We start from the raw sequence: 24,008 nt of genomic DNA, 5'->3' as shown, positions 1-24,008 counted from the left end.
ATTATTTATAATACCGTGACTGTGTACCATTATGTTTGTGTGTGTGTGTATGCATCTAATGGCGTTCAAAGAAAACTCGAGTGCGCGCGATACATCGGCACACGTTTTTAACCTCCCCGTGTACGTATGTATATACCGCCAAGTGCGAGCATGTGCACGCAGCTGCAATGATTGAGCTGTTAAATTAATGACCTTTAATGGCGGTGGTGCTTTTTTCGAGCAGATATAATTTTCAAATCCGTTAGCGCGAGGAGGGCAGCGGCAGCACAGCGCACAGCTTTGCTTTATCGTTTATTGGGTAAGATGGGTATTTATACGGAAGTGGATCGCGGCATTATATACGTATATCAGGAACGCCGAAGATCGAAAGGCAAAAATTAATGAGCGCGTGTATCCACTCGACACGCGTTTGAATTTTAAATTTAAAAATGCACACACATCCATCCATCGTGCTGCACGCGCTTTTTATATTGAGAGGGAACTTTTGAACTCCGCGAGTAGCCACGATATTACGAGCAGAAAACGCGGCCGATCTCGATTCGCGATCATATCGCGCGAGCACGAAATCAGAATTACGCTATGTAAGTGTAAGCGCACGGGTTTAGAGGGCTGTTAACCGTTATCTACCATTGTATAGATTTTATAGAAAATTCAAAGAGCAAAAGAATCGAAGGGTATTTATGTATGCACATGATATACGTAACTCGAAGCACCGAAGAGAGAGAAACATTTGTAAAGTATACGCGAACTTTTTGAAGGCGGCACTTTTGAGCGCTTATCGAAGCTCATACGGTGTGTACACACACTCGTCGCGTTTGACTCGACTCTTCTTTCTCTCTCGCAAGCCTTTGCGTTTTACGACTGCCGTGCGCCAAGAGTCGAGTTCCTGCGTATACGTATGGGTCAAAATAATACTTTTTTACAAAACCGTGCGCACGTATGTCACCGATCTTGACGCGCTTTTGGTATGTTATAGTACATGGTAAAAAGGTCCCAAAAAAAAATTTTTAGACCCCCTCCCCCCTCCTACCCCCCACTTCCGGTATAAACGTCCATTTTCGATCTATATTTTTTCTGAGGACATGAAGCAAGTAAAAAATCTGAAAAAATTCATAAAAATACTTTTCCACAATCCAAACAACCTTGAATTTTTTCAGATTTTTTGAGTGCTTCAGGCCTTCAGATAAAATCATTGAAAATTTCAAAAATCGAGATACGGCGGTATGAGCCGATGTAGTACTCGGAAATTTTTTCAGTTATTTTTCGCATTAAAAAACATAACCTCAATTTTTTTCAGATTTTTTCAGATTACCTAACGCACCTTTTGAAGCCAAAAACCGATTTTTTTGACGAAAATAATTTTTTTAGGACAGTACGGAGCCTCGAAAAATCTGAAAAAAATTTTTTCTTGTTTTTTTCATCAAAATACGTAATCTCAAATTTTTTCAGATTTTTTAATTGAAGGCGATAGCTTCTAGGGCCGAAAAATGCTATTTTTAACAAAAAATGGTTCCTAGAACCCGATGGTTCCGGTGAAAAAATTTGAAAATATTTTTTTTGAATTCCTTGTCAAATTTTAATAAATTTTGACCGTTTCAAAAGTTCGATTGAAGCTTCCTAGCTCATTTTAGAGCAGGACAAAGATTAGTGCAAAATATCTGAAGACGTTTCTGAAGACATTAAGGAATGATAAAACTCGTTTGATGCTCTAAAATGAGCTAGGAAGCTTCAATCGAACTTTTGAAACGGTCAAAATTTATTAAAATTTGACAAGGAATTCAAAAAAAATATTTTCAAATTTTTTCACCGGAACCATCGGGTTCTAGGAACCATTTTTTGTTAAAAATAGCATTTTTCGGCCCTAGAAGCTATCGCCTTCAATTAAAAAATCTGAAAAAATTTGAGATTACGTATTTTGATGAAAAAAACAAGAAAAAATTTTTTTCAGATTTTTCGAGGCTCCGTACTGTCCTAAAAAAATTATTTTCGTCAAAAAAATCGGTTTTTGGCTTCAAAAGGTGCGTTAGGTAATCTGAAAAAATCTGAAAAAAATTGAGGTTATGTTTTTTAATGCGAAAAATAACTGAAAAAATTTCCGAGTACTACATCGGCTCATACCGCCGTATCTCGATTTTTGAAATTTTCAATAATTTTTTCTGAAGGCCTGAAGCACTCAAAAAATCTGAAAAAATTCAAGGTTGTTTGGATTGTGGAAAAGTATTTTTATGAATTTTTTCAGATTTTTTACTTGCTTCATGTCCTCAGAAAAAATATAGATCGAAAATGGACGTTTATACCGGAAGTGGGGGGTAGGAGGGGGGAGGGGGTCTAAAAATTTTTTTTTGGGACCTTTTTACCATGTACTATAACATACCAAAAGCGCGTCAAGATCGGTGACATACGTGCGCACGGTTTTGTAAAAAAGTATTATTTTGACCCGTATATATGATACAATGAATGATTGTTGTATTTGCCGAAGGAAGAAGGAAAAAACGACATTATTCTTTTTTCTTCTTTTTTTTCTTCGTATGTATACCGGCTTGTATCGCGCGCGCACGAGTTATTATCGTACGCATGCGAAATACCACGCGGTTTCCGCGCCAACAAACTTCATTTACATCGTGCGTGTATCCTTGGACGCGATATTATACATATTTACATGTATATTTTGACTTAAAGGATCCGACCGCGTCGCGCGCGTCGTCTTTGTACCCATAGAGAATCGCTCACGGCCGAGCAAAGTCGAGTTATTTGGCGATCCTTTTTTTCTGTCGCTTCGCTTTGCTCTTTCACGCGCGGGTATAATGGTAAAAATCCTATTCGGCTTCGAGGTAAGAGGGATTTTCGCAGTTGTATTTTACAACGCTGTATGACATGTGCATTTACAACTCGATGACGATTTGTCGTATGTTTATTATAACGTTAAATTCGATTTCCTCAATTAGACGCGAACTCTCGCGCGAGAGTGCAATATCGTCGTCGATAGGAATGTCGCGCCTCGAAATTGGTAATAAAAGTTATTTCCTCTCGCGTCGATGAATATATAAAAATAAAAGTAAAAAAAATCATCGTTTATTATTTCTTTATCCCCGGTGAAATCTCGAAGATTTATTATAATATACATGTATACCCACTGGGTAATGCCACACGCACGCACGCATTACACGGCGGCAAGTCACGTAATAAAAGAAGAAGAAAGAAAACGAGGAAAAGGAGTCGGAATAATAATTTCCTCTATTCCGGATAGCGTATTACGTATACGTACGTTAACGATATATATATATATCATAAACGAGTAGTAAAATTTGCATCGCCAGGTGGTGGGTTGATTTTTATCGGGGGCGCCGCGCCGAGCGAGCGATCGCGATCTCTCGCCGATCGCACAAATGAACGAGCGTACGCATAATAATACCCACATTTGAATGGCTTTTAACGCAGTTGCTGCATTAACTCGTAAATGTGTACACATGTGTGCATGTGTGTACGCGAGCACACGCAATTCGCGCTTGCTCTCGCAGTTCCTGTATTATCCTTCGCTGTAGAGCTGTATATAGGGTATTACAAGGTCTCGCATACGCGTGCGTGAATACGTATTATAAGGACTAATTTTCGGCTATGTACACGTTACTTCATTTTCTTTTTTTTTTCCCCCGTTTGTTTACGTATCTCGCATTAATCGTTTTTGGTTTCCTTTGTTCTTCTACCCTACCCACGCGTATCAATCCTGTCTCTCTCACTCTCTTTTTATGTGTACACACACACGGGACCGGTACGTTCGTATTCGCATTGTCTCTACGTGCAATATGCAGGGCACCACGGTGTTACCCTGGAGTCGCTGTGTATGTGTGCACGATGTTTTTTATTATTTTCTTACATTTATACGCTATGTTGCGGTTGTTGCGACCACGTGGTTTATACTGCGCGTGTATTATATGTACATCGCGGAGGTTTCTCTCGCGAAACTTACACCCTCGATGCAATTATTTATCATGTATTTTGTCATAAAGCCATTTTTTGCAAGCGAGAAATTAAAGATTTAAGCGTGGTTTTCGGGTTAATGCCGCAAACTGTTTTATAACTTCGAAGCATTCGTCCCGATCGAATAATTACAATATGCATCGCGGCTGAGTAATTGCAGCCGATCTATATAGCTTCGTGTGGAAATCGTTGGTCGATCAAAATCCAAATCTTAACGATTATACTAGCTGGCTTGATTCCAAATTTCACAAGAATCCTTTATAAATTTGATTTGGATTCGTCAAATGAAAATAGCAGCGATGTTTGTGTACGCGGAGATGCCGGTTGTTATGATAGAAAGTAGTATACATCGAGTCCGCTACACGACAGACTAATGTCAATCGTCATTCACACCAACAGATATGTGAATAGTTACTTACTTATAAAGGACATCGAGAAACCTCAGAATACTAATTTTCCGAAGCATTGACAATATTATGCGCATAAAATAAAGAATTAATATACACGCAGACTTGAACTCTTTTCAATGCATTATGATACCTGCCGATCGTCGCCAATCGCTACATAACTAGCTCTGTCTGACTTTCATGGCTAGATCGCGTTAACATCATAGCACACTCGAGTGACATATCGTTGCGAGTATTTTTTTTCTCCCTCTCTTTTTCACTTATACTTCAAAGGCTTTTTTCTCTCTCTGTCTCGTGCTCATGTGTCAAAAGTATTGTACAGCGCGTGCGGAGCATATTGGCTACGACGAACTTGCATTAATAACAATCAAGTTTTTAACTTTTAACAAAAGCAGATGCCCATTATATACACGTTATAAATATACGCTGAGCGAATAGTCAAATTTTTTTCTCAACGAATATATAGACTAGAGCTGGAACAGAAGAAGAGAGAGAGGAGCATAATAGCCATTGAGAACGAGAAAGAGAGAGAGAGAGAGCGAGAGAGAGAGAGAGCAAGAAAAAGAGCTGATCTAACAATGATCGAGGCCTACGGCGAAAAAGCCGGTACTCGGCTATATACGCTCATGCCGCTGATGCGCGGCTCCTTTGCGGCTTCTTAATGGCTTTAAATAAGAGAACTGCTAAGGCAGGCAGAGAAACTGCTCTGCTCTGCTCCATGCTCTCCACACGCGCGCACAAGGCATCTCGCGTACATGCCTTATATACACTAGCTATACGTATATATGCTCTCCAGTCATAAAGAAGGCGCACATATAGCAGCAGCAGCAGCTAGCACATGTGTATAACATAATGTACGTAAAGGTTCGAGAGTCTCTCCTAGAGCAATAATAATAGGAATGCGCTGTGTTCGCGACGACGATCGGCTGGGCCTCGAAAATAACCGAGAGAAATGTATGGTATATTATAATATCCTTACCGCTCGCTCGGCCTGCAGCTGATCCTCGTGGCCCATGAAGTTGGGCATGGCCGTGAGGTTGTAACGCAGACCCCGGCAGGCGGGCACGAGTAGCGGCTCGCACTTGGCGCGATCGCCGTCTGCTTTGTTGTTGTTATCGTTATTTTGATGATGATTGTGATTATTATGATGATGATGATGATGATGATGGTGACTCGTGGACGACGACGAGCCAACGACGCCGGTACCGCTGCGATGCAAACGATGTGGAGCCGCAGCCGCTGTCGGATTGGGTCCGATCAAGTGCAGCAGCAGCCCGAGACAGACTAGTCTCCGCATCTTATTGAACTCGTCCTCGCGTGACACGATTTCTGTGCGGTGACTTAAAATAGTTACCTTTCTCTCTATTTCTCTTTCTTTTTGGTAGGTGCACAAAACAATCGAATCGATTGACACAAGCTTTAAAATTGCATTATCGCATCGTATTCCGTATCACGCATATCTCACTTACGTGTGCATGCAGTTACGATCAACGAGGCTTGAAACTTTTCTTTTTTTTTGTTTTCGTGCAATCGACACGGCACACAGCACTATACGCGTTATATCGCAGTCGAGATCGAACATCGGAAAATCGGTTCGCGCGTCGCGATAATTCCAACGAGTCGTTGCATGCTGCAGCACCGCATAATCGAAAATTCTACTCCAACCTTTTTTCACCCACACACACATACACACGCGTCGAGCAAAGACGGGTTTTCCGATGCGACGGACGTTTTTAGGGAAAAATCGCCGGGAAAAGCTATGTATAAAGTCTCTGCGCATATACTCGTGCGCGAGATCCTTACGAGGCGAAGCGCGCCAACGGACTGACGGCCGATCGCAAATTTCGTACGTATTATACGCGAGTGGTGGCAAAGAGCCTAGAATGTATCCGCCTGGCTGGTCTCTGAGAGACTCCGAAGCGGCTCTCTTCTCTCTCTCTTTCTTTCTCTCTGGCCGCTGGCATTGGCGGCGGCGGCAACGACTGCTGTATATATACGAGCTGCGGCGGTGTGGGATCTCTTTTGCTTTCATCCGCGCGAGGTTGTGTATAGTCTCGGTGCACATGCTCGCATGCAGCTATATGAGAAAGAGAGAGAGAGAGAGAAAGAGGACTGACGGAACCCAAAGCCGGCAGCCTGTCCATACGCATTATATGTGTGTTATGCGAGTAAATATACATATGTGCGTGTATACGGCGGCGGTAGTTAATACAGAATGAAACGACGCTCGCAAGGTTCGCCGCGCGCGCGATCGAGCTGACTACTACTATGCATGAGTATCTATAAGACAATATACGTAATATGTATCGCTTATACACGCGAGAACGATTGACTATAAAAAAATAAGTAGAAGAAGCTCAGTCATATCGTGAATAGAAGTGCAACAGCGCGAAGGGAGCGTCTTTGCGTCTTTGCCCAATACCCGTGCGACGATGTAGTCCCTTTCTCACGTGAGCAGACACAACAACTACCCCCTCGATCTCTTTACAAACTTTGAGGATAAATTGCCGATCGAGAAGGATTCGATTACTTTTATTCTTATCTGCACACTGCTCCTCTCGTTATTTATTTATTTATTTTTTGGTTCTTTCCTCTTCTCTGACTCGGGGACTTGTCAGTTGTCAAACGATTCCTCCTCTCTTCTTGCGATTCCAGTTTTATTCGAAGACGTCGAGCGCGCTCTCTCGGTGCGCGCGACGTCGATTTTTTTCGTCGCTTTCGGGCGAAGCCAATAGATCGGCCGCGTTGATGCAAAAAAGCATCCGCACTTTTGCTTTTCAAAGTGAATGATGCGCGTCTCCCCGTCCAAGTGCTTTTGGCGCTTTCGACAATGATGATCGCGTGCGCATTCGATGCAACAAAGTAAGATCTTACCTTGACGCCACAAACAATTCGAAGTAAGTGCGACCCTTCGTTTTAGTTTATCATTGTTGCTGATTCTTATGTTTTTTTTTGTATTTAGCCAATAGTCGGTGTGAGGAATTGTTATATATAACGGTATTCCTTCAATGGCAGCAACCTTCCCGCGTAAAAAAAATTAATTCTCATAACCTAACCCAAGTGTATTTTGTTCGACTCAAGGTTTTGTGACTAAGCCGCTGCGGCGCAACCAATAAACTTTTTTGGCCATAGAGTCTGACCGTCGAATCGTGGTCAAAACGAAACTAGAGGGGATCCATATAAGTTGGAAATTGGAAAACCGCCTAGAGCCGATGGTAGCGCCACAATGAGAGGTGGTGAAATGAGACGTCAGTTCGAAAATGTCGTCTGCTTATTGCCATGCTAGTTGCATACATTTATATTGTTGGTCAAAGATTATGTATATTGAATTAACAACAACAATCTTTGGTAGTCCAAAGCAATGTAAAAAATATTATTCTTCAATGAAATGGAATACTTTTCTTTTACATGAATTGTTTACTGTTCATTTATAGGTTCAACTGTACAGAAGCATTTGTATCCTTTTTCTCATTTTTGTGTTGTGAACTGTGGTGGTAAAGTGACAGATAAAAGTGTATAATTTTATAGTTTTCCAGCAGATATTAGTCAAATTTTTTCTCGCAAAGCTTATAGAAGAAGTGTCTGGTTAAGTTTTGTGAGAATAAACAATTGTCATAAAATCGTTACATCTATATTTCAGCACTTTAAGGAAGTTGCTCTAAGAAAATGATTATGGACAGAATTTAATGAAATTTTAACCACATATTATGGAAGATGCTTCTATTAAGTGGGAAAATTTTGAAGATCTTCAGTGGTACCATTTTCAAGATGTAAGCAATCAAATTTGTAAATTTGATCGTACATACACGAGTGAACGTGTATGAGTGTACAGTGACACCGTCCAATTTCGGAAATCATTATTGTACATAAATTATATGATAAAAAATAAAAAAATTTAACTATAAAATTCGTTTATAGATCAATCTATCATACCTGACTTCAAAAAACAATACTTATGGGACACCTATGCATGTGTAACATTTATAACACATAAACCATTATTAGTTTTTAATTTTCAAGGCTTATTAATTCATTAGCCATCGATATTTTATAAATAAAATGCATATTATCGATCATCAAATAATGAATTACTTTTTTTTTAAACATTTATTTTAGTTTTCAATATAAATTGACTAATATTATTCGTTTTATAAGATTGCAAAATCATTTCAAGTCACACCTACCAATTAGTTCTTAAATCCTTATTTCATTACTTTTTTACAAGCAATTTTCGTCGATTTTGATCTACAGGATCTCAAAATCTTCCAAAAGGACGATTTTTTTGATTCCTCAGTGGGTAAGAGTTTTGTTTTGGTCAATCAGGTGTAAAGTGAATATATTTTACTGTCAAGAAAAAAATTTTTCTACTACTTCGATTTATGTGGCCATTTTCAAGTATGATTATACTTCGCGCCACGTCCTTCAGAGATCAGATGGTAGTACCCTCGATCATTGAACATGAATTTTTAATTAAAGTGATGCCTTGGCCACAATTTTTACCGACCGAGCACAGAAAATGTATATTTTCGTAACTTGTTTTCCAGGCTGATTTTCGAAAAACGGCTCTGTAGGGCCCTCCGTATTGTTGCTGCGAACAACTGCGACGAATTTCAGACAATTTTATCGGGTAGTTTTCCCGGAAAACAGGATCGAAATTTTTGATTGCTGTTTGTAGAATAAAAAATTTTGATCCCGTTTTCCGGGAAAACTATCCGATGAAATTAGCTAAAATTTGTCGCAGTGGTTTACAGCAACAATACGGAGGGCTCCACAAAGCCGTTTTTCGAAAATCAGCCTGGAAAAAAAGTTACGAAAATATACATTTTCTGTGCTCGGTCGATAAAAATTGTGACCAAGGCATCACCTTAAGATAAATCAATTGAGAGTCTGAGATATGAACGAGACGACTATCCGAAGACAAGTATTATCCTACACGCAGAGCCTAAAGTATAAATTTCGACGCTCCAAAGTGTAAATGCGCATAATATACTTTTAGAAAAATGTAATATGCGCATATTGGATCTCGTCAAAAAAAAACCGTGGCCCCATTCATCAGTAGGTAAAATCATAATTCAAAATGTGATCAGCTACCATCTGGCAAATAACTCTAATTTTTTCGACCTAACAAACTCGAATTAATCACTATATTCGTATGTCCACCCTTATAAAAATTTCCTATAGGATCCCGCGAAATTCCTACTGGAATCCTATAGGACTCCTGTAGGAATTTCGCGAAATCCTACAGGAAATTTTTATAAGGGCAATTTCGAATGATTCGGCCAGCTGATCTAAAAAGACATAGCCATCCAAATCGTCGTGGTAAGTTTACTTTTTCCGATCTCTTGCAAATAACGTTTGGCTCTCTGCATTGGCCGAATTCGGATCGGCATTGGATATATTGTGACGAGAATGCGGACAGGATCTCGTCTCTCTCTCCCACAAAGCCATGATGATTTGTAATCATATGTGAGCCCTTATAAAAATTCCCTACAGGATCCCGCGAAATTCCTGCTGGAATCTTATAGGACTCCTGTAGAAATTTCGCGGGATCCTATAGGAAATTTTCATTAGAGATAAAGCACTACACAGCAGCTATCACCTATCGATAATGCAGCAAACTGCACCTAGGTAACATGCTCATATGATCAATTATCGCTCGAGTCGAAGTAAAAGCGCGCGCGAATAGTGCATTGTTAGAATTTTGCGCGTATACATGTGTGGTGCAATGCGTCTGCTTCGTTTCCACGAGTTTACTGCGCTTGAATAAGTGCAATAAGGTTGAATAAAGACGATCGAGAAAGAAAAACATGAATAATCAACTGTTTCAACGAGTTAAAAACTCGCTTCAAAATGAACATTATTCCATGAACGATTCCTGGCTCTCCGAGTGCGTGGAATTTTACATTAATGATCACGAGAATGTAGGTTATATACCGATTTGTTGACATAGCCGTTAATTGCATCAGTGTTTTTTCTGAGTACAATTGAAACAACATTAATGATTGAAACAATGAATTGCAGGCGACGCAGAAAGAAATAATCACGTTTGTCATCAATCAATGGTTACTCAGCGATTTGCGAGAAATAAACAACGACCATGGCTGCCTACCGCGCAACTTGGCGAATCAACGAGTCACGACTTTGCCCGCAAAATATATTTTACAAGTAAACGAGTGTTTTTTTTTTTATTGCACTTTGCATTGAAGTTGACTATCTGACTCGACGATAAATTTACAGATGGATAAAGTATACGACATATCGCAGTCGAAGTACAAACAGCTCGAAAAAATAAGACAGGTGTCAACGGAAAATGTGGATGCAACTGAGAACGAAAATGCCATCCAAGAAGATAAATTTTCAGCTTGGGAGCCAAAACCAAAAAGGATGCTTCAGTTGTTTCTAACTGATGGACTGCAAGATGTTTTAGCTATAGAATACAAGCCAATTCGATTTTTAAAAGTATATTTTGGTTAAAATATTTAAATTAAATTTACTGCAAATTAGACTAATTCATTTTTGGTGTAGGATAATTTATATCCTGGATATAAAGTTCTTATCAAAGGGCCTGTTATTTGTCGGAAAGGAGTTATATTGCTAGAAGAAAATAATATAACAGAAATTGGTGGAGAAGTTGAAAGCTTATTAATCGTTAATGCAGTGGAAAATGTTTTTGCCAGAGCCTTGTAAGAACTATGCTTTTTTAAATTTTTTTCCGTCTATGATATATCTGCATTTAATTTTTTTAAATATTCCTATTTTTACAACTTGATTGGCAGGAATCTTGAGGAAAATCCAGATCCTTACAATGATAATAATGCACAATCTACTCAAAGTACCCAAAAAAATATTCAACTAGATGATGATTTTGACATTGATACTCAGGCATTAGACCAAATTGAAAAAGAAATTCAACAAACGTATTCTGAAGATAAAAAATCAAATAACACAGTCAACAAAAGTAAACAAACTACAAGTACAGCATCTACTAGTTCTAAAAAAAGTAAAACTGATTCATTGAGCTACAGTTATAGTTATCCAAATGTTCCAATTGAGATAGATGATTCTGATGATAAACTATTAGAAATGGTTGATGAAAAACAATTTCAAGATTTTTCAAACATTAAAACTCCATCTATAAGTTCTCATAAAGTAGATAAGAAAAAACAATCTTCATCAAATATAATTGAAAATCAATGTGACGATTTTCCTACAGAAGAAGAAATGCAAGATCTATCTGAAATGAAATTTCCTCATTCTTATAATTCAAAACAATCAACTGAATTATCATCAAAAGTAGTGAATTCAAGCACAACTCAAACCACGCATCGTCAAACCAGTAACCAAAACAAACTAAATTTAGGTAAATTAAACGAGAAATGTTCATCTTGGAAATTACCATCTCCGTTACCATCAGTTTCAAATGTTAAAAAAAATTTGAACATAGTGGATGAGTATTCAGCTGATGATTTTGATTTTGATATGAAAATTGATGATTTTCGAACACCAGATGATATCCAAAGTTGCCAAGCATCAACCAACAGAAAAAAACCAATTTCTGCTAAATCAAAATATAAAAATGAGTACAGTAGTCATATAGAGGAAAATCTTGCCATGGATTTTGAGAATGAATTTGACACAGAATTTGAATCAAAATTAGAAATTAAACCAGAAACTAAACATAGTAAAAGTGATCCATCATTTTTAGGAAAAGTTTCATCAAATACAAGTTCAAAGTCATCTAAATTCACTGACTTAAGTTCTAACTATGAAGTCACTGGAATAAAGAGATTAGCTGTAAGTTCATATTGATTATTCAATTAATTTGATTTTGAAATGAAAAAAAAAAATTTTTTTTAAATCAACAGAGTACAATATCTCCTTCAACAATTGGTGCACCTTCGAAAATGCGCTGTTTACAAAGTACTCCTAAATCTAATAGTTTTTCAAGGAATATTGCTGAGTATTTCAATGACAAAACTGTATTAGATGAAATACTTCCTAAGCAATTTGAGTATATAAAAGAAGTTTTAAAAAAACCTTTAACATCAGAACCTTGTCGTACTGTTGTGCGAGGAAAAGTTATTAATATTGTGAAATTGAATTTGAATAATGATGAGAATGGATATTACTTTCATTTGGATGCAACTATCAGTGATACTACATCAACTTTGGATATTGTTTTTTCTTCAAAAGTATGTGTAAAAACCGATATTTTTGAACAAAATGTTATTGAATGATACTTATTTTCAGGTATTAGAAGAAATAATTGGATATGATCCCCAGGAATTCAGACAAAAAAGACGACAAGGTAAAACCAATCCCAGTATAAAAGATCAACTAAGAGAGGTAAATGTTACTTTGTGTACAATATTCATATTTTATGAAATATTTATTTATGTAACTAAAATTATTGTAGGATTTACAAAAAGCTCAACAAAAATTAAGATTAATGGATGAATTCATGGAATTAGAACTTAAGTTAGATCAAAAACCTAAAGTATTAAAAACTCTCAAGCTCACAAAAGAACAAAAAAAGCAGTATGATGAAATGTTAAAGCTTCATAATTCAGATAGTTAGTACTCGTTATTTGTTTAAAAAAAAATGTTTCAGTTATTAGATGATTTTTAAAACCTTGTACAGATTTTATTTTTGTATAGATTCTAATTTCAAGTTTTCACATAAAAATTCTAAAATTCTACAAAATTTCAAATTATTTACCACTCTTCAAAGCACCATGAACATTTTTTTAAAAATTTCAAGTATTATTGATGTGTGAGTATATTGCATAATTACTTTAAATTTACAAATAGGTCCTACGATGGAAGACATTTTTAAAATAATCAAACCCAAACTTTTTTCGGATGATAAGTGCATTCAAGAATTCAACTCTCCAGATACTACAGATGGCGTTACAGTCTAGAATTTAATTTTATTGGAGGAGTGTTTATGCATCATTCTTCAATGTTTACAATATTTCAACGCGTCTAGTTTTAAGTGTGAAAATATCTAATTAATTTTAAGAACTAATGAGAAAATAAAAAAATGAGTAAGTTTTGAATATTGGAACTTAAAAGTTGTAAATTAAACTTTTTCTAATGTTTTGATTGATTATTAGAAGAAGAAGATCAGGAACTTGAACAACAGTGTGAAGATGCTGTGTACCAAATTGCTTGCACTCGAACAAGCTACTCAATTGGATGTGCAAATCAATATGGAAAATACTTGACCTTAACAACAAAAAGACAGGTAAATTTTTTACATGAATAAAATCTTTCATACAAATATCAAATAACTTAAAAGTCTGCAGGTTATAAAATTTTACATTTTCAATTTGTATTTTGAATTTATTTTAAAGTTTATATAATATTAATTTTTCCTATCAAAATTTCTAAAGAAAAGTTTTTTTGCAGACCACCAAAGTTCAAAATTCCATGGCACCCAAGTACACCGTACCAGTCATCACGAATGAACAACGAGAACTTTTTAATCAATTTGAACAAAGTGTAGATAATAAAAATTCTCAATCCAATATAAAAAATGAGGTCAAGGATACATCAAACCAAGTAAAGGAGTTGAAGAGCATATTCAATCAAATCAAGGTACAAAGTCAAAGCGATATGGTAAGGTGTATTCGAGGGGATATTGAAAGTGATTGAGTACAGTAAGGATTTTGTACAGTTTTTTAGCTTATTTATACATTTTAGTATCAACGAAATTTTTTATAACTACTTCTATATTTATGAAACAAAATAAAGTATTTTTTTGTCATAAACTTGTCAATCTATAATCATATTTTTTTCCATTCATAAGAATTTTAACAGTTTGCAAGTTGATGTCATTCTGCGCATTGCCTCCAAATTGATCGCGCCATTTAACGATTCGTAAGCAACCTTGTGCTTCCAATTAACAAATTGTCCACGATATTCAACGATTACATATAGATTTTGCGGCAATAGCATTTGAGTATCATTGCCTTCAATCATGCACGCTGGAGCACAGATTGATAATAATATTATCTTGAGAATAAGTCAAGCGAAGGAAAAAAAATTAAACGAAAAATTCGTATCGCTGATCGCCTATGCACTTTCTACAATCTATAATCGACCAAATAATGACGAGCATTCACATTGAAAAAAGATTTCCACACGTATCATTCGCGCGCAATTATTTTCCATCTGAAAACTCGACGCGTTTCATCATAATTTACGTACGACGCGCGTCAAGCCATATGGAAATGCAATCATAACAATAGTAACGCTTGACATGTATATAACAAGTTCATAGGTTGTGCACTGTCACGACTCACGCGCAACTCGTATGTCATTCTCTATTACATATTCATTATTGGAACGAAGCGTATAGCTTGTGCACTGTCACTCGCAGCTCGCCTGTCATTGCATTCTCCAGACAAGCGCGATCGTCCCGAACGAATCAGGTAAAACTCGACAACCATTGCTCCGAGATTTTATAAGTTTTGTATGAGAAAGTGATTAATGTTGGTTCTTTTTACTCGCAGCAAACATGCCGTGCCCTTTTCTGGCCAGAATTTCTCCGAACTTTGTTCGCAACCATGGAACTTCGCTCATTATGAACTACAAACAGCATTGCCCTGTGATGTCGAAATTAGTAAATAATGTGGCTTACTCATCTGAGGTTTCACCAGCTGTACCTGATGAACACGCGTCTGAACTTAGCAAGAGTAAGTGTCCATTTCTGTCTAAGGAGCCCGATGCAGTGAAGAAGGCAAGCAGCGCTGTTCAGGATGATATTATTGACCTTGCTCAGAAGTCAAAAAGTCAAAATACTTTTCCCTATGAAAGCTTCTTCCACGAGCAAATTATGCAAAAAAAGAAGGATCACTCATACAGGTTAGTTATCCTTTTCATTGAAGTTTAAATATTTTCTTTACTTGAGTGTTTACTATGATTTATATATATTTTAAAAAATATAATTTTAGGGTGTTCAAAAAAGTTAATCGGTTAGCTCAAGAATTTCCAACCGCTGTTGAATATAGTAAAGGAGAAATACCCATAACCGTGTGGTGTTCAAATGACTATCTTGGAATGTCTAGACACCCCAATGTAATTAATGCTGCAACAGAAGCACTGCATAAGTTTGGTGCTGGTGCAGGAGGTACTAGAAACATATCTGGCAATTCAATGGGACATGAAAAATTAGAAAATCGATTGGCGGAACTTCACCAAAAAGAATCTGGCCTTCTCTTTACTTCTTGTTTTGTTGCTAATGACTCTACACTGTATACTTTAGCGAAACTTCTACCGGGCTGTCATATCTTTTCTGACTCTGGAAATCATGCATCTATGATTCAAGGAATTAGGAATAGTCAAGTTCCAAAGCATATATTTAGACACAATGATGTTGAACATCTAGAAGAATTATTATCCAAGGTTGACAAAAGTATACCTAAAATTGTAGCTTTTGAGACAGTGCATTCCATGACTGGAGATATATCTCCACATGAAAAATTATGTGATGTTGCTCATAAATATGGTGCATTGACTTTTGTTGATGAAGTCCATGCCGTTGGTCTTTATGGGTTATCTGGTGCTGGCATCGGTGAAAGAGATTACTCACTTCATAAAATGGATATAATTTCGGGTACCTTGGGAAAAGCTTTTGGAAATGTAGGCGGATACATTGTTGGAACAGCAAAATTGATTGATATGATCAGAAGTTATGCTGCTGGTTTTATCTTTACCACTTCTCTTCCTCCTACAATTTTATATGGAGCTTTAGCATCTATAAATACACTAGCATCTGAAGAAGGACGAGCTTTGCGGGCTGCTCATCAAAATGCAGTATCGTACATGAAATCATCCCTTAAAGCAGCTGGAATTCCAGCTTTACCTTCAGATTCTCATATTATTCCTATAAAAGTACTTATACCATTTAGTTAGCATCTAGAAAAATTTTCATGATAATTATATGGTGTTAATCTTTTTTTTCTTAGATTGGAGATCCTCTATTATGTACGAAAATTGCTGATGGTCTATTGAGAGATAAAGGACACTATGTACAAGCAATTAATTATCCTACTGTTCCAAAGGGAGAAGAGAGATTGCGATTGGCTCCAACACCCGAACACACTACAGAAATGATGGATAGATTTGTTTCAGATACTCTAAATATTTTTGAAACTTTGAATATACCTAAAATGGAATTGATGGAATCATCAACTATGGCTGCAAGGGCTATAAGAGCAAATTGATATTTATAATGACGTTAACTGGTATTTGTTGTCAAATAAAAAAGTTAGAGAGTTTATTTTTGTTATGAAATGGATACTGGTAAAGTTATTACATCACAAAAATCACGTATATGAATTATATATTATTCCCACTGAATGTATAACTATTTGGGGTTTAACTATAGCACTCCTATATAATTACTTTTATGTTAAATTTATATTATTTAGAAAGGTTTCAGGAAAATCTGAAAAGCACATATATATATTTTTTTTTAAATGGATCAGGCAATAAAGTATAACATAAATAAAGTATACAAAAGATATAAATAATTTTTCATTGAGAAATGTATGCATGTGGTTACGAAACACGTAGTAAATAGTGGATCGTTGCACAAGTCGACGACACTTTGCATAAGGTGGTTCGTTATGAAAGTCGACTACCTGTCACGCCAGTCGCAAATATAGATTGTATGCATATACGCGTAAAAACGCTTAAATTTACTTTATGCGCACGTTTTAATGAGGAAAAAGCTCTACGATTTTTAATCGTTGCATAATCCGTTCATAACATTCGTTTTTCAATGGTTCATTTGAGACGACGGCGAACATTTTATTTTACACGTACGTAATCCGAACTTATTTAAAAATATGTCCAATTATCGTTAATCGAGATTCAATTTTTCACTGATCGGCCGATTTCGCGACATCTTATCTTTCGACGGATTGATAGCAAGAACATTGCGCTGCTATATTTATTGATTAATTAGGGTTGTTAACTCTCGTACATGAAAAATCAATTCCATTAGCTCTTCCCGTGCGGCGTAATTATACGGCTTTTCTAGGCACATATAATGTAGCATAAAATATACGCTCGCTTTTGATGAAAAAGTAGGTGCACGCACACGACTGGTGCGCTAATATAAAGCAGCTTGCGCGCTCCAAAAGCGCTGCCTGCTATAGACAGAGAGAGAAAGAGAGAGAGAGAGAGAGAGAGGTCGGGTGCTTTACATTATATATAGTGCTAACGTGCACTGCCGTCCGCAACTGCCGAGTGCTGTCGGGAATGGCTCTGTGCATATATATATATATACGAATATATACAAACATTCGAGTCGATCTGTCTAGTGTCTAGTAGTCTCTGCGCGGCGGAGCTCTGCCTCGGGTTGTTCGAGTCGCAGTCGACTCGCGAGACCCCTCAACGCACAGCCCATGTATATAATTACCGCGTAGACCATCTCTCTCGCGTGAGCGTCACTTGCAATTATGCACAATAATGATTTAATGAATTCGCTCGTTACGACGACAGTTATTACCGAATATCTCTGAGCAGAGGCTGTGGCTTGTAATAAAAAATATTGAGAAGCCTGCGCAACAATTGTACAAAGATGGCTTATAATTTTCCTGGTATGCCACCACTGGGTATGTTTGTTCAACTTAAATAAACTCGTGTTTATAAATAGAACGTTGAATCTTAGCCATTTTTGGTAAAACAGAAATTCCTTGCTTCGTTTCATCTTTTTCCTTCAACTCTTCAAAGCTTATAGTAAATAGTTGAGTTTTTATTGATAATTTAAGTAATTGATTTTCTTCAAGGCATAGGACCAGTAAGTCATTTGACAACAATTCCTGGAACTCAAAGTTTCATAGATTTGTCTAGTCAAGGCTTTTCAACGCTTCCACCTCAAATCACATTACCAGGAATGAATGATGCTTCAATAGAATTCATTGCAAATAAACATCAATCTCAAATCATCAGAGAGAATTCTGATGGCATTGAGAGGAGAAATGACAAAAATGATGCTAGAAGAGATAGAGAAAAAGACAATCGTGATATTGGAAGAAGGTACAAAAAATGATGACTTCTTTACTTAATTTTTTTTTGTCATTGATGACATGTTCATAGTCATGTTGCATTTATAGATCTAAAAACGATCGTGATAGACGAGAACGAGACAGAGATTGGAGGGAAGAAAGAGTGGATAGGGAACATAGAGATGATAAAAAGTCTGATGATCGAGAGCTTTCATCAAACAGTATTCATAATGGACATAATAATCAAATGAGCGTTACATCAAATACTCCTGTTAGTAATTCCTCTGGAATGAATCCATCTATAAATCCTTCAACACAAGGAGTTTGGGGAATGGGTATTGGTTGGTATTGTTATTAAATATTAAAAAATAGTTATCTACATTTCATTATTAATTTTAAATAAAATTGTTTTATCAAGGATATCCAGTGATTGGAATGGGTTCAATGGGATCCGTTGGATCAATAATAGGAGATATGTCTCTTAGACCCCATATTAGTCATCCTCATCCTTATGGAACCATTGGAATGAGTTTAATTCCTCATGAAGGCAATATGATGAATTCATCAATTTTAGGTTCCGAACAAATTATGAATGAAATATCTAGTCAAATGAATACTGGTCCAATGTCTTCATCTACAGTATCACAGGGTACCAAAGAAATAATCCAATGTAAAAGTTGTACTTTATTTCCTCCTAATCCTAACGCTCCACCCCCCACAACGAGAGAAAGACCCCCAGGTTGTAGGACAGTTTTTGTTGGAGGTAAAGAAATTTATATAAAATTTAATATTTTTGATTTATCTTGTTTATAGAAAAGACTAAATTTATTTTTAGGTTTACCAGAGAACATCACAGAAAATATTATTCAAGAAATATTTGAACGCTGTGGTGAAATTACAACTTTGAGACTCTCTAAAAAAAATTTTTGTCACATTCGCTTTGCATCAGAAAGTAGTGTAGATGCAGCCATATATTTATCTAGTTATAGAGTAAGGATTGGATCTAATGGAGATTCTTCAAATACTGGTAGATTACATGTTGATTTTGCTCAGGTTGGTTAACAGAAAAACGTTGTCTTTTATTTATATAATTTGTATGAATAAATAAATTTATATTTATAAAACTTAATGTTTTGAAATCTTTGTTTTCTTATAGGCACGAGATGATCAATATGAATGGGAGTGTAGACAAAGACAACTTCAAAGAGAACAAAGACATAGAGAAAGAGTTGAGAAAGAAAGACAAAGGCAACCATCTAGTCCTCCCCCTGTCATTCACTATACTGATCATGAAGCTTCAAATGTATGTGAAAAAATCAAGCAAGATGATTCATTTATGAAAGCTGTACAAGTATGTGGTTTTTTCATTTCACTGAAATCTGACTCATTATCAATTTTTTAATTCAAAATAACTATTCAATCTAACTAGGTGGTCATTACATGGCTAGAGCGAGGAGATTGTACAAAAAGAAATGCCAATACTTTCTATTCAATGATTCAGTCAACAAATTCTCACGTAAGAAGATTATTGACTGAAAAGTCAACTTATGAAGATGAACTTCAAAAAGCCAAAGAACTTTTAAAAAGCAGAATGCAGGGATTACTTATTCAATGTAAGTTGATATTTTTAAAACTTATTTGTATATTATTTGTAATTTTGAATCATTCATGGTGTTCATAAGCATAATAGCATTTCTATTGCTTCTTTTGGTAAGTGGAACTTTTTGCAAAAGTTTCTAAAAAATGTTGAAGCTGAGCAATTCAATTTTATCTCCTTCCTCATTATTTGAAATAAGTTATATTTTTACCAACTGTATTGAAGCAGCGTTTTTTATATTCATTTTTTAAATAACATTGTCATTTGAGATAGTAAAATTAATTTCATTTTTGAAGCCCAATTGTTAACAAAGTTTTTGAAAAATGATTTGAAAAAACTAATAATTTTTCAAATTGTTTGAATGAGAAAAGGTTTCAAAATATTGTTGTAAATCATATTGCTGCATTTACTATTCTAAAGCTTGAAACACTCATTAAAAATAGATCATGATGATTTGGTGATAAAAGGTGGGTAGAATTTACCAATAGCTTTATAATTTCAGTAATCAAGGTCCTAAGCATTTATTTGCATACACGACTACTGAATTTATATCAGATTAGAGTATCAAAAAGTATAGCCTATTGCATGCCTCTAATGCTACAAATAATTTTAAATGGTGCTGGGATACTGTTATTAAAACTTTACTGTAATTATTTTTAATTATATTTTCAAGCTATTTATTGTACTATTCGTCATTCAAGCATTTCCAATGAGTTTTATTAAATCTTTACAATAAATTCGGTAAAGTTTTATTAAGGAAATTGAATGTATTTAATTAACAAATGTTGAGTATGTCTGTAAAAATGTTGAATCAGATATAAAATGTCAAAAAGTCTGCTACCCATGGGGATGTTAGTAACAAGGTACCATGAAATGATGAAATTGTTCATTTTATGCATTTCACATGAATGGAACTTTGTGTATGAAATCAATATGGTTTCGAGAGCTTAAATCTACTAGAAACACATTGAAATTAGGGTAAACAACAGGGATTTGTTGTGTTTTTGTATGCGACATGCAACACCTGTATCCATCAACAGTCAGTCAAATTGAACGAGTGTTTACTGCAGCCAGTCACAAGAAGGTTTGGGATCATTTCACTAAGGCTCAGCGAAAGAATATTGAGATGTGGAAAAAGCAATCATTGGTATGTATTGAATCATCATTTGCAGTTGTAGGCAATGGCGAAATCCTTTCCTTCCATTTTGATATTAAAGTGCGTAACACCAAAGAATGTTTAATAACTTTTTATTTGAAAGTGTTGTAAGAAATATTTCATAGAAGGTTTGTCTTTATATTTTTTGAAAAACTTTAAATTTTTTAACTTGCCTAAAGTCAAAATCTATTCTTGAATTTATATGCTTACTACATTCAAATTTATCTTTATAAATTTTAAATATAAAATCACACGTTGATATAATTTAAAAAATTGAAGATTTTGCTAAATAGCCAGTAATGCAAGGTAAGTGATGGTAAAATTGTAAAAATTAAGAGCCAGACACATACTAATATGTCAAACATTGTAAAAAAATCACTTATTAAATGTATCAAAGGTAACGTCGGTTGAGGGAATTTTCTTAGGGATTCATGTCAAGTAGGCATTACGGTATAAGTTTCATAAAAATAAATTTTACTATCATTTCTGCATGCAAGTTATTTTCTATTGTCTCCTGCTTTTTTGCTTTTTGTATAGCCGCTAATGCTTTTGAGCTCATGATTCTTTGGACAGTGAGGTAAGAAGTATCTGGATTGAAAGAATTTTTCAAAAAAAGGGATATTTTATTTGCTCTATTAATTTCTATTTGATTTGGTATCTCACCAAAAATCATCATAGATAAAAAATTTGATAAATTTAATTTCAAAAATAAAAATTTGATTTAAAACTTGAAAGTTCAATTTGAAATTATTACAAATTCCATGTATTAAAATAGACAAATCAAGAATTGACGATTAATTTTCTACCTTTTTTCTACTTTGCTCTTTAGGAAATCAAAACCATTCAACTTGAAGAAACTGCTGTAGAAGGAGAAGATGAAATGGAAGTATCTGATACAGAAGATGAACCTCAGCGTAAAAGGGCACGAATCAATTTAGCATTCCATGAAGACACAGAGAAATTTCAAAATCTCAAAGAGGAAAATGATAGTTTACGTTGTCAATTGGAAGCTTACAAAAATGAGGTAAAATTTTTAATATCGTGATATGTAAGATGCTCTTAAAATTTCATTTTTAACTGAACACTATTTAATTAGGTGGACATATTGAAATCAGAAACAAAAACAGACATTGAAGTTAAAGAAAAACAAATAAAAATGCTTCAACAAACACTAAAAGGTATGCAAGAACAATTAATGCAGTCCAAAAAACAACAGGTTCAAGATGATCTGATAATCAAAGATTTGACTGTTAAATTAAGTAATACCAATAAAGAAGAGTCAGATGATAACGAAGTTATTATGTTAGATAAGGATGATGATGAAGTTATAAATGATCAATCATATAAACCTTTAGAAATGCCATGTATAGTACAGATGACACAAAATGATGCAAAACTTATTGGTAAGAACTTGATACTAGGTATTTTGTTGAATCTTTTATTATTAATTAAATAATGGAATTTATTTTGGATCTAGGTTTAATTGCGACATTTTTACACATCCATCCTTTTGGCGCTAGTCTTGAACAAATATATTATTATCTTCAAAAATTAGAACCAAATGTAAAAATAAAAAGAGTGGAAAGATTATTGAAACAATTTTCTCAAACTTTCAAGCAAGAGGTATATGGAACTGGGGTAACAAGTGAAAAACGTTGGGTATTTTCTGGTTTTGGTATCAGTCAAAGTCAAAACAATGTAACTTAAAATATTTAAAATGTCTCATGAACAAAGCTCTGTGATTTTCTAGCTTTGTATTGGTATAAGCAGTTTAAATCAATTCATGTAATGAATTTGTTATAAAATTGTTTTTAATTATTCAAAATTCTTTGTTTTATTTAATGTACAATTCAATCTTGAGTCATAATTCTCATTCATTTCAAATTTTACATTGGACCTCAACCAATTCAACCATGTACAGTCAACATTTTTTTCTAATGTTACTTCTTTAAATACACTACTTCTGGAAATCTAAAAATTTTTTAAAGCAATTATAACACTCAAAATGTCTATGAAAATAGTATATAAAATTGTTACCTCTATGAAGTCTAACTTTTGGAACATATTGCAACTTTTTACATTTTCTATAGAAATTTTAGCAGAGTACTTTTGAACTCCTAGTTTTTCAATACCTGAAAATATTTAATTTTAAAGTTGTCCATAAAAAGAACAAATATTAATATTCCATGAGATTTTCATCTTACCATAAATTAACATCAGAATTGTAGCTTCCCTACCACAACCTTTGCCTCGATCAATTTTTTCTGCTATCATTATTTCTATTTCTGCAATTTTTTCTTTTTCACTATTATCAAAGAAAAGATTTGTGTCTCCTATCATTGAGTCTGTAAATTTATTTTAAATTTAGTTTATCAATTGAAAAATTTATTAAATTAATTCAAATAAAAAATATTCACCAATTTCATTTGATTTTTCTTGAAATTTCAGTCTATTTAAAATGATAAATGTGCACTCTATAACAATGAATTATCAGCATTATCAGTTTACATATGAATAATTTTTTTTTTTAATTTAATGTTTTGTTTGTTTATGAAACATACTATCTTCATCTTCAAACCAGCTTTTCTGCATTTTATATTCATCTTCTAAAGATAAAGGTTCTGATGCAGTAAGCTGCTGTAATTCTTCACATTTCATCCATTCATGATATCTAGAATAAATTAATTTAAAAAACTCCTATGTTATTAATATTGTTTCTCATAAAAGAATGAAATTTTTATTAACCTCAAAACGTGATGTTCTTTATATGGTACAAGAATAACTTTAGAACCAGTAATTTGAGTTGTATTATTAATTTTCATATTGTCTCAATAAATTTGAACAATAAA

At 34.9% G+C, this 24,008-nt stretch overlaps 6 protein-coding genes across 7 annotated transcripts in view; 4 read left to right on the top strand and 2 right to left on the bottom strand.

The window, feature by feature from the left end:
* Window positions 1–5,682, bottom strand: part of LOC106652152 (frizzled-4-like) — a 37,670-nt gene extending 31,988 nt beyond the window's left edge. Inside the window, exons 1-2 of the mRNA XM_014370948.2 lie at window positions 5,577–5,682; window positions 5,365–5,483 (exon numbers count right to left, since the gene is read on the bottom strand). Of these exons, the coding sequence (XP_014226434.2) occupies window positions 5,365–5,483; window positions 5,577–5,682 (225 nt within the window). The remainder of the gene's footprint in view (window positions 1–5,364; window positions 5,484–5,576) is intronic.
* Window positions 5,683–10,090: 4,408 nt separating this feature from the next.
* Window positions 10,091–13,327, top strand: LOC106652237 (recQ-mediated genome instability protein 1-like). Its single transcript, XM_014371067.2, has 9 exons — window positions 10,091–10,306; window positions 10,407–10,550; window positions 10,623–10,844; window positions 10,911–11,068; window positions 11,162–12,179; window positions 12,251–12,577; window positions 12,636–12,731; window positions 12,802–12,958; window positions 13,197–13,327. The coding sequence occupies exons 1-9, from the start codon at window positions 10,193–10,195 to the stop codon at window positions 13,304–13,306; spliced, it is 2,346 nt and encodes a 781-aa protein (XP_014226553.1). The 5' UTR covers window positions 10,091–10,192; the 3' UTR covers window positions 13,307–13,327.
* Window positions 13,328–13,340: 13 nt separating this feature from the next.
* Window positions 13,341–14,610, top strand: LOC106652238. 2 transcript variants are annotated; one of them, XM_014371068.2, is made up of 3 exons: window positions 13,341–13,432; window positions 13,502–13,632; window positions 13,797–14,610. In XM_014371068.2, exons 1-3 carry the CDS (start codon window positions 13,429–13,431, stop codon window positions 14,040–14,042), a joined length of 381 nt encoding a protein of 126 aa, XP_014226554.1. In that variant the 5' UTR covers window positions 13,341–13,428; the 3' UTR covers window positions 14,043–14,610. The 2 variants fall into 2 exon arrangements, with proteins under 2 accessions (XP_014226554.1, XP_014226556.1); XM_014371070.2 differs by having other exon boundaries at window positions 13,343–13,432; window positions 13,505–13,632.
* Window positions 14,611–14,709: 99 nt separating this feature from the next.
* LOC106652236 (5-aminolevulinate synthase, erythroid-specific, mitochondrial) lies at window positions 14,710–16,906 on the top strand. Its single transcript, XM_014371066.2, has 4 exons — window positions 14,710–14,821; window positions 14,903–15,254; window positions 15,344–16,283; window positions 16,358–16,906. Exons 2-4 carry the CDS (start codon window positions 14,908–14,910, stop codon window positions 16,613–16,615), a joined length of 1,545 nt encoding a protein of 514 aa, XP_014226552.1. The 5' UTR covers window positions 14,710–14,821; window positions 14,903–14,907; the 3' UTR covers window positions 16,616–16,906.
* Window positions 16,907–17,657: 751 nt separating this feature from the next.
* LOC106652310 (ecto-NOX disulfide-thiol exchanger 2) lies at window positions 17,658–22,984 on the top strand. Its single transcript, XM_014371196.2, has 11 exons — window positions 17,658–18,013; window positions 18,188–18,437; window positions 18,515–18,747; window positions 18,825–19,169; window positions 19,242–19,459; window positions 19,563–19,757; window positions 19,836–20,019; window positions 21,044–21,150; window positions 21,989–22,183; window positions 22,256–22,562; window positions 22,637–22,984. The coding sequence occupies exons 1-11, from the start codon at window positions 17,980–17,982 to the stop codon at window positions 22,864–22,866; spliced, it is 2,298 nt and encodes a 765-aa protein (XP_014226682.1). The 5' UTR covers window positions 17,658–17,979; the 3' UTR covers window positions 22,867–22,984.
* Window positions 22,958–23,997, bottom strand: LOC106652313 (N-acetyltransferase 9-like protein). The gene is made up of 6 exons (XM_023460880.1): window positions 23,905–23,997; window positions 23,721–23,830; window positions 23,577–23,633; window positions 23,364–23,504; window positions 23,197–23,291; window positions 22,958–23,130 (listed from the first exon to the last, which is right to left on the bottom strand). The coding sequence occupies exons 1-6, from the start codon at window positions 23,979–23,981 to the stop codon at window positions 22,975–22,977; spliced, it is 636 nt and encodes a 211-aa protein (XP_023316648.1). The 5' UTR covers window positions 23,982–23,997; the 3' UTR covers window positions 22,958–22,974.
* Window positions 23,998–24,008: the final 11 nt, after the last annotated feature.

Source organism: Trichogramma pretiosum, unplaced genomic scaffold (genome assembly GCF_000599845.2).
Source record: "Trichogramma pretiosum strain Unisexual culture from Peru unplaced genomic scaffold, Tpre_2.0 scaffold6, whole genome shotgun sequence".
Taxonomy (NCBI): Eukaryota; Metazoa; Arthropoda; class Insecta; order Hymenoptera; family Trichogrammatidae; genus Trichogramma; species Trichogramma pretiosum.
This window is presented reverse-complemented; position numbering and strand designations above follow the sequence as displayed.

Coding starts and splice junctions, on each gene's coding strand:
- LOC106652236 (XM_014371066.2), top strand. CDS start 14,908: ATGCCGTGCCCTTTTCTGGCCAGAATTTCTCCGAACTTTGTTCGCAAC. Junction 15,255..15,343: donor AAGAAGGATCACTCATACAG/GTTAGTTATCCT, acceptor ATATAATTTTAG/GGTGTTCAAAAAAGTTAATC. Junction 16,284..16,357: donor CTCATATTATTCCTATAAAA/GTACTTATACCA, acceptor TTTTTTTCTTAG/ATTGGAGATCCTCTATTATG.
- LOC106652237 (XM_014371067.2), top strand. CDS start 10,193: ATGAATAATCAACTGTTTCAACGAGTTAAAAACTCGCTTCAAAATGAA. Junction 10,307..10,406: donor ACATTAATGATCACGAGAAT/GTAGGTTATATA, acceptor AATGAATTGCAG/GCGACGCAGAAAGAAATAAT. Junction 12,578..12,635: donor ATATTGTTTTTTCTTCAAAA/GTATGTGTAAAA, acceptor ACTTATTTTCAG/GTATTAGAAGAAATAATTGG.
- LOC106652238 (XM_014371068.2), top strand. Junction 13,633..13,796: donor CCTTAACAACAAAAAGACAG/GTAAATTTTTTA, acceptor GTTTTTTTGCAG/ACCACCAAAGTTCAAAATTC.
- LOC106652313 (XM_023460880.1), bottom strand. CDS start 23,981: ATGAAAATTAATAATACAACTCAAATTACTGGTTCTAAAGTTATTCTT. Junction 23,505..23,576: donor AGAAAAATCAAATGAAATTG/GTGAATATTTTT, acceptor ATAAATTTACAG/ACTCAATGATAGGAGACACA. Junction 23,131..23,196: donor AAAAGTTAGACTTCATAGAG/GTAACAATTTTA, acceptor AAAAATTTTTAG/ATTTCCAGAAGTAGTGTATT.
- LOC106652310 (XM_014371196.2), top strand. CDS start 17,980: ATGGCTTATAATTTTCCTGGTATGCCACCACTGG. Junction 18,438..18,514: donor AATCGTGATATTGGAAGAAG/GTACAAAAAATG, acceptor TTGCATTTATAG/ATCTAAAAACGATCGTGATA. Junction 19,170..19,241: donor TAGGACAGTTTTTGTTGGAG/GTAAAGAAATTT, acceptor ATTTATTTTTAG/GTTTACCAGAGAACATCACA.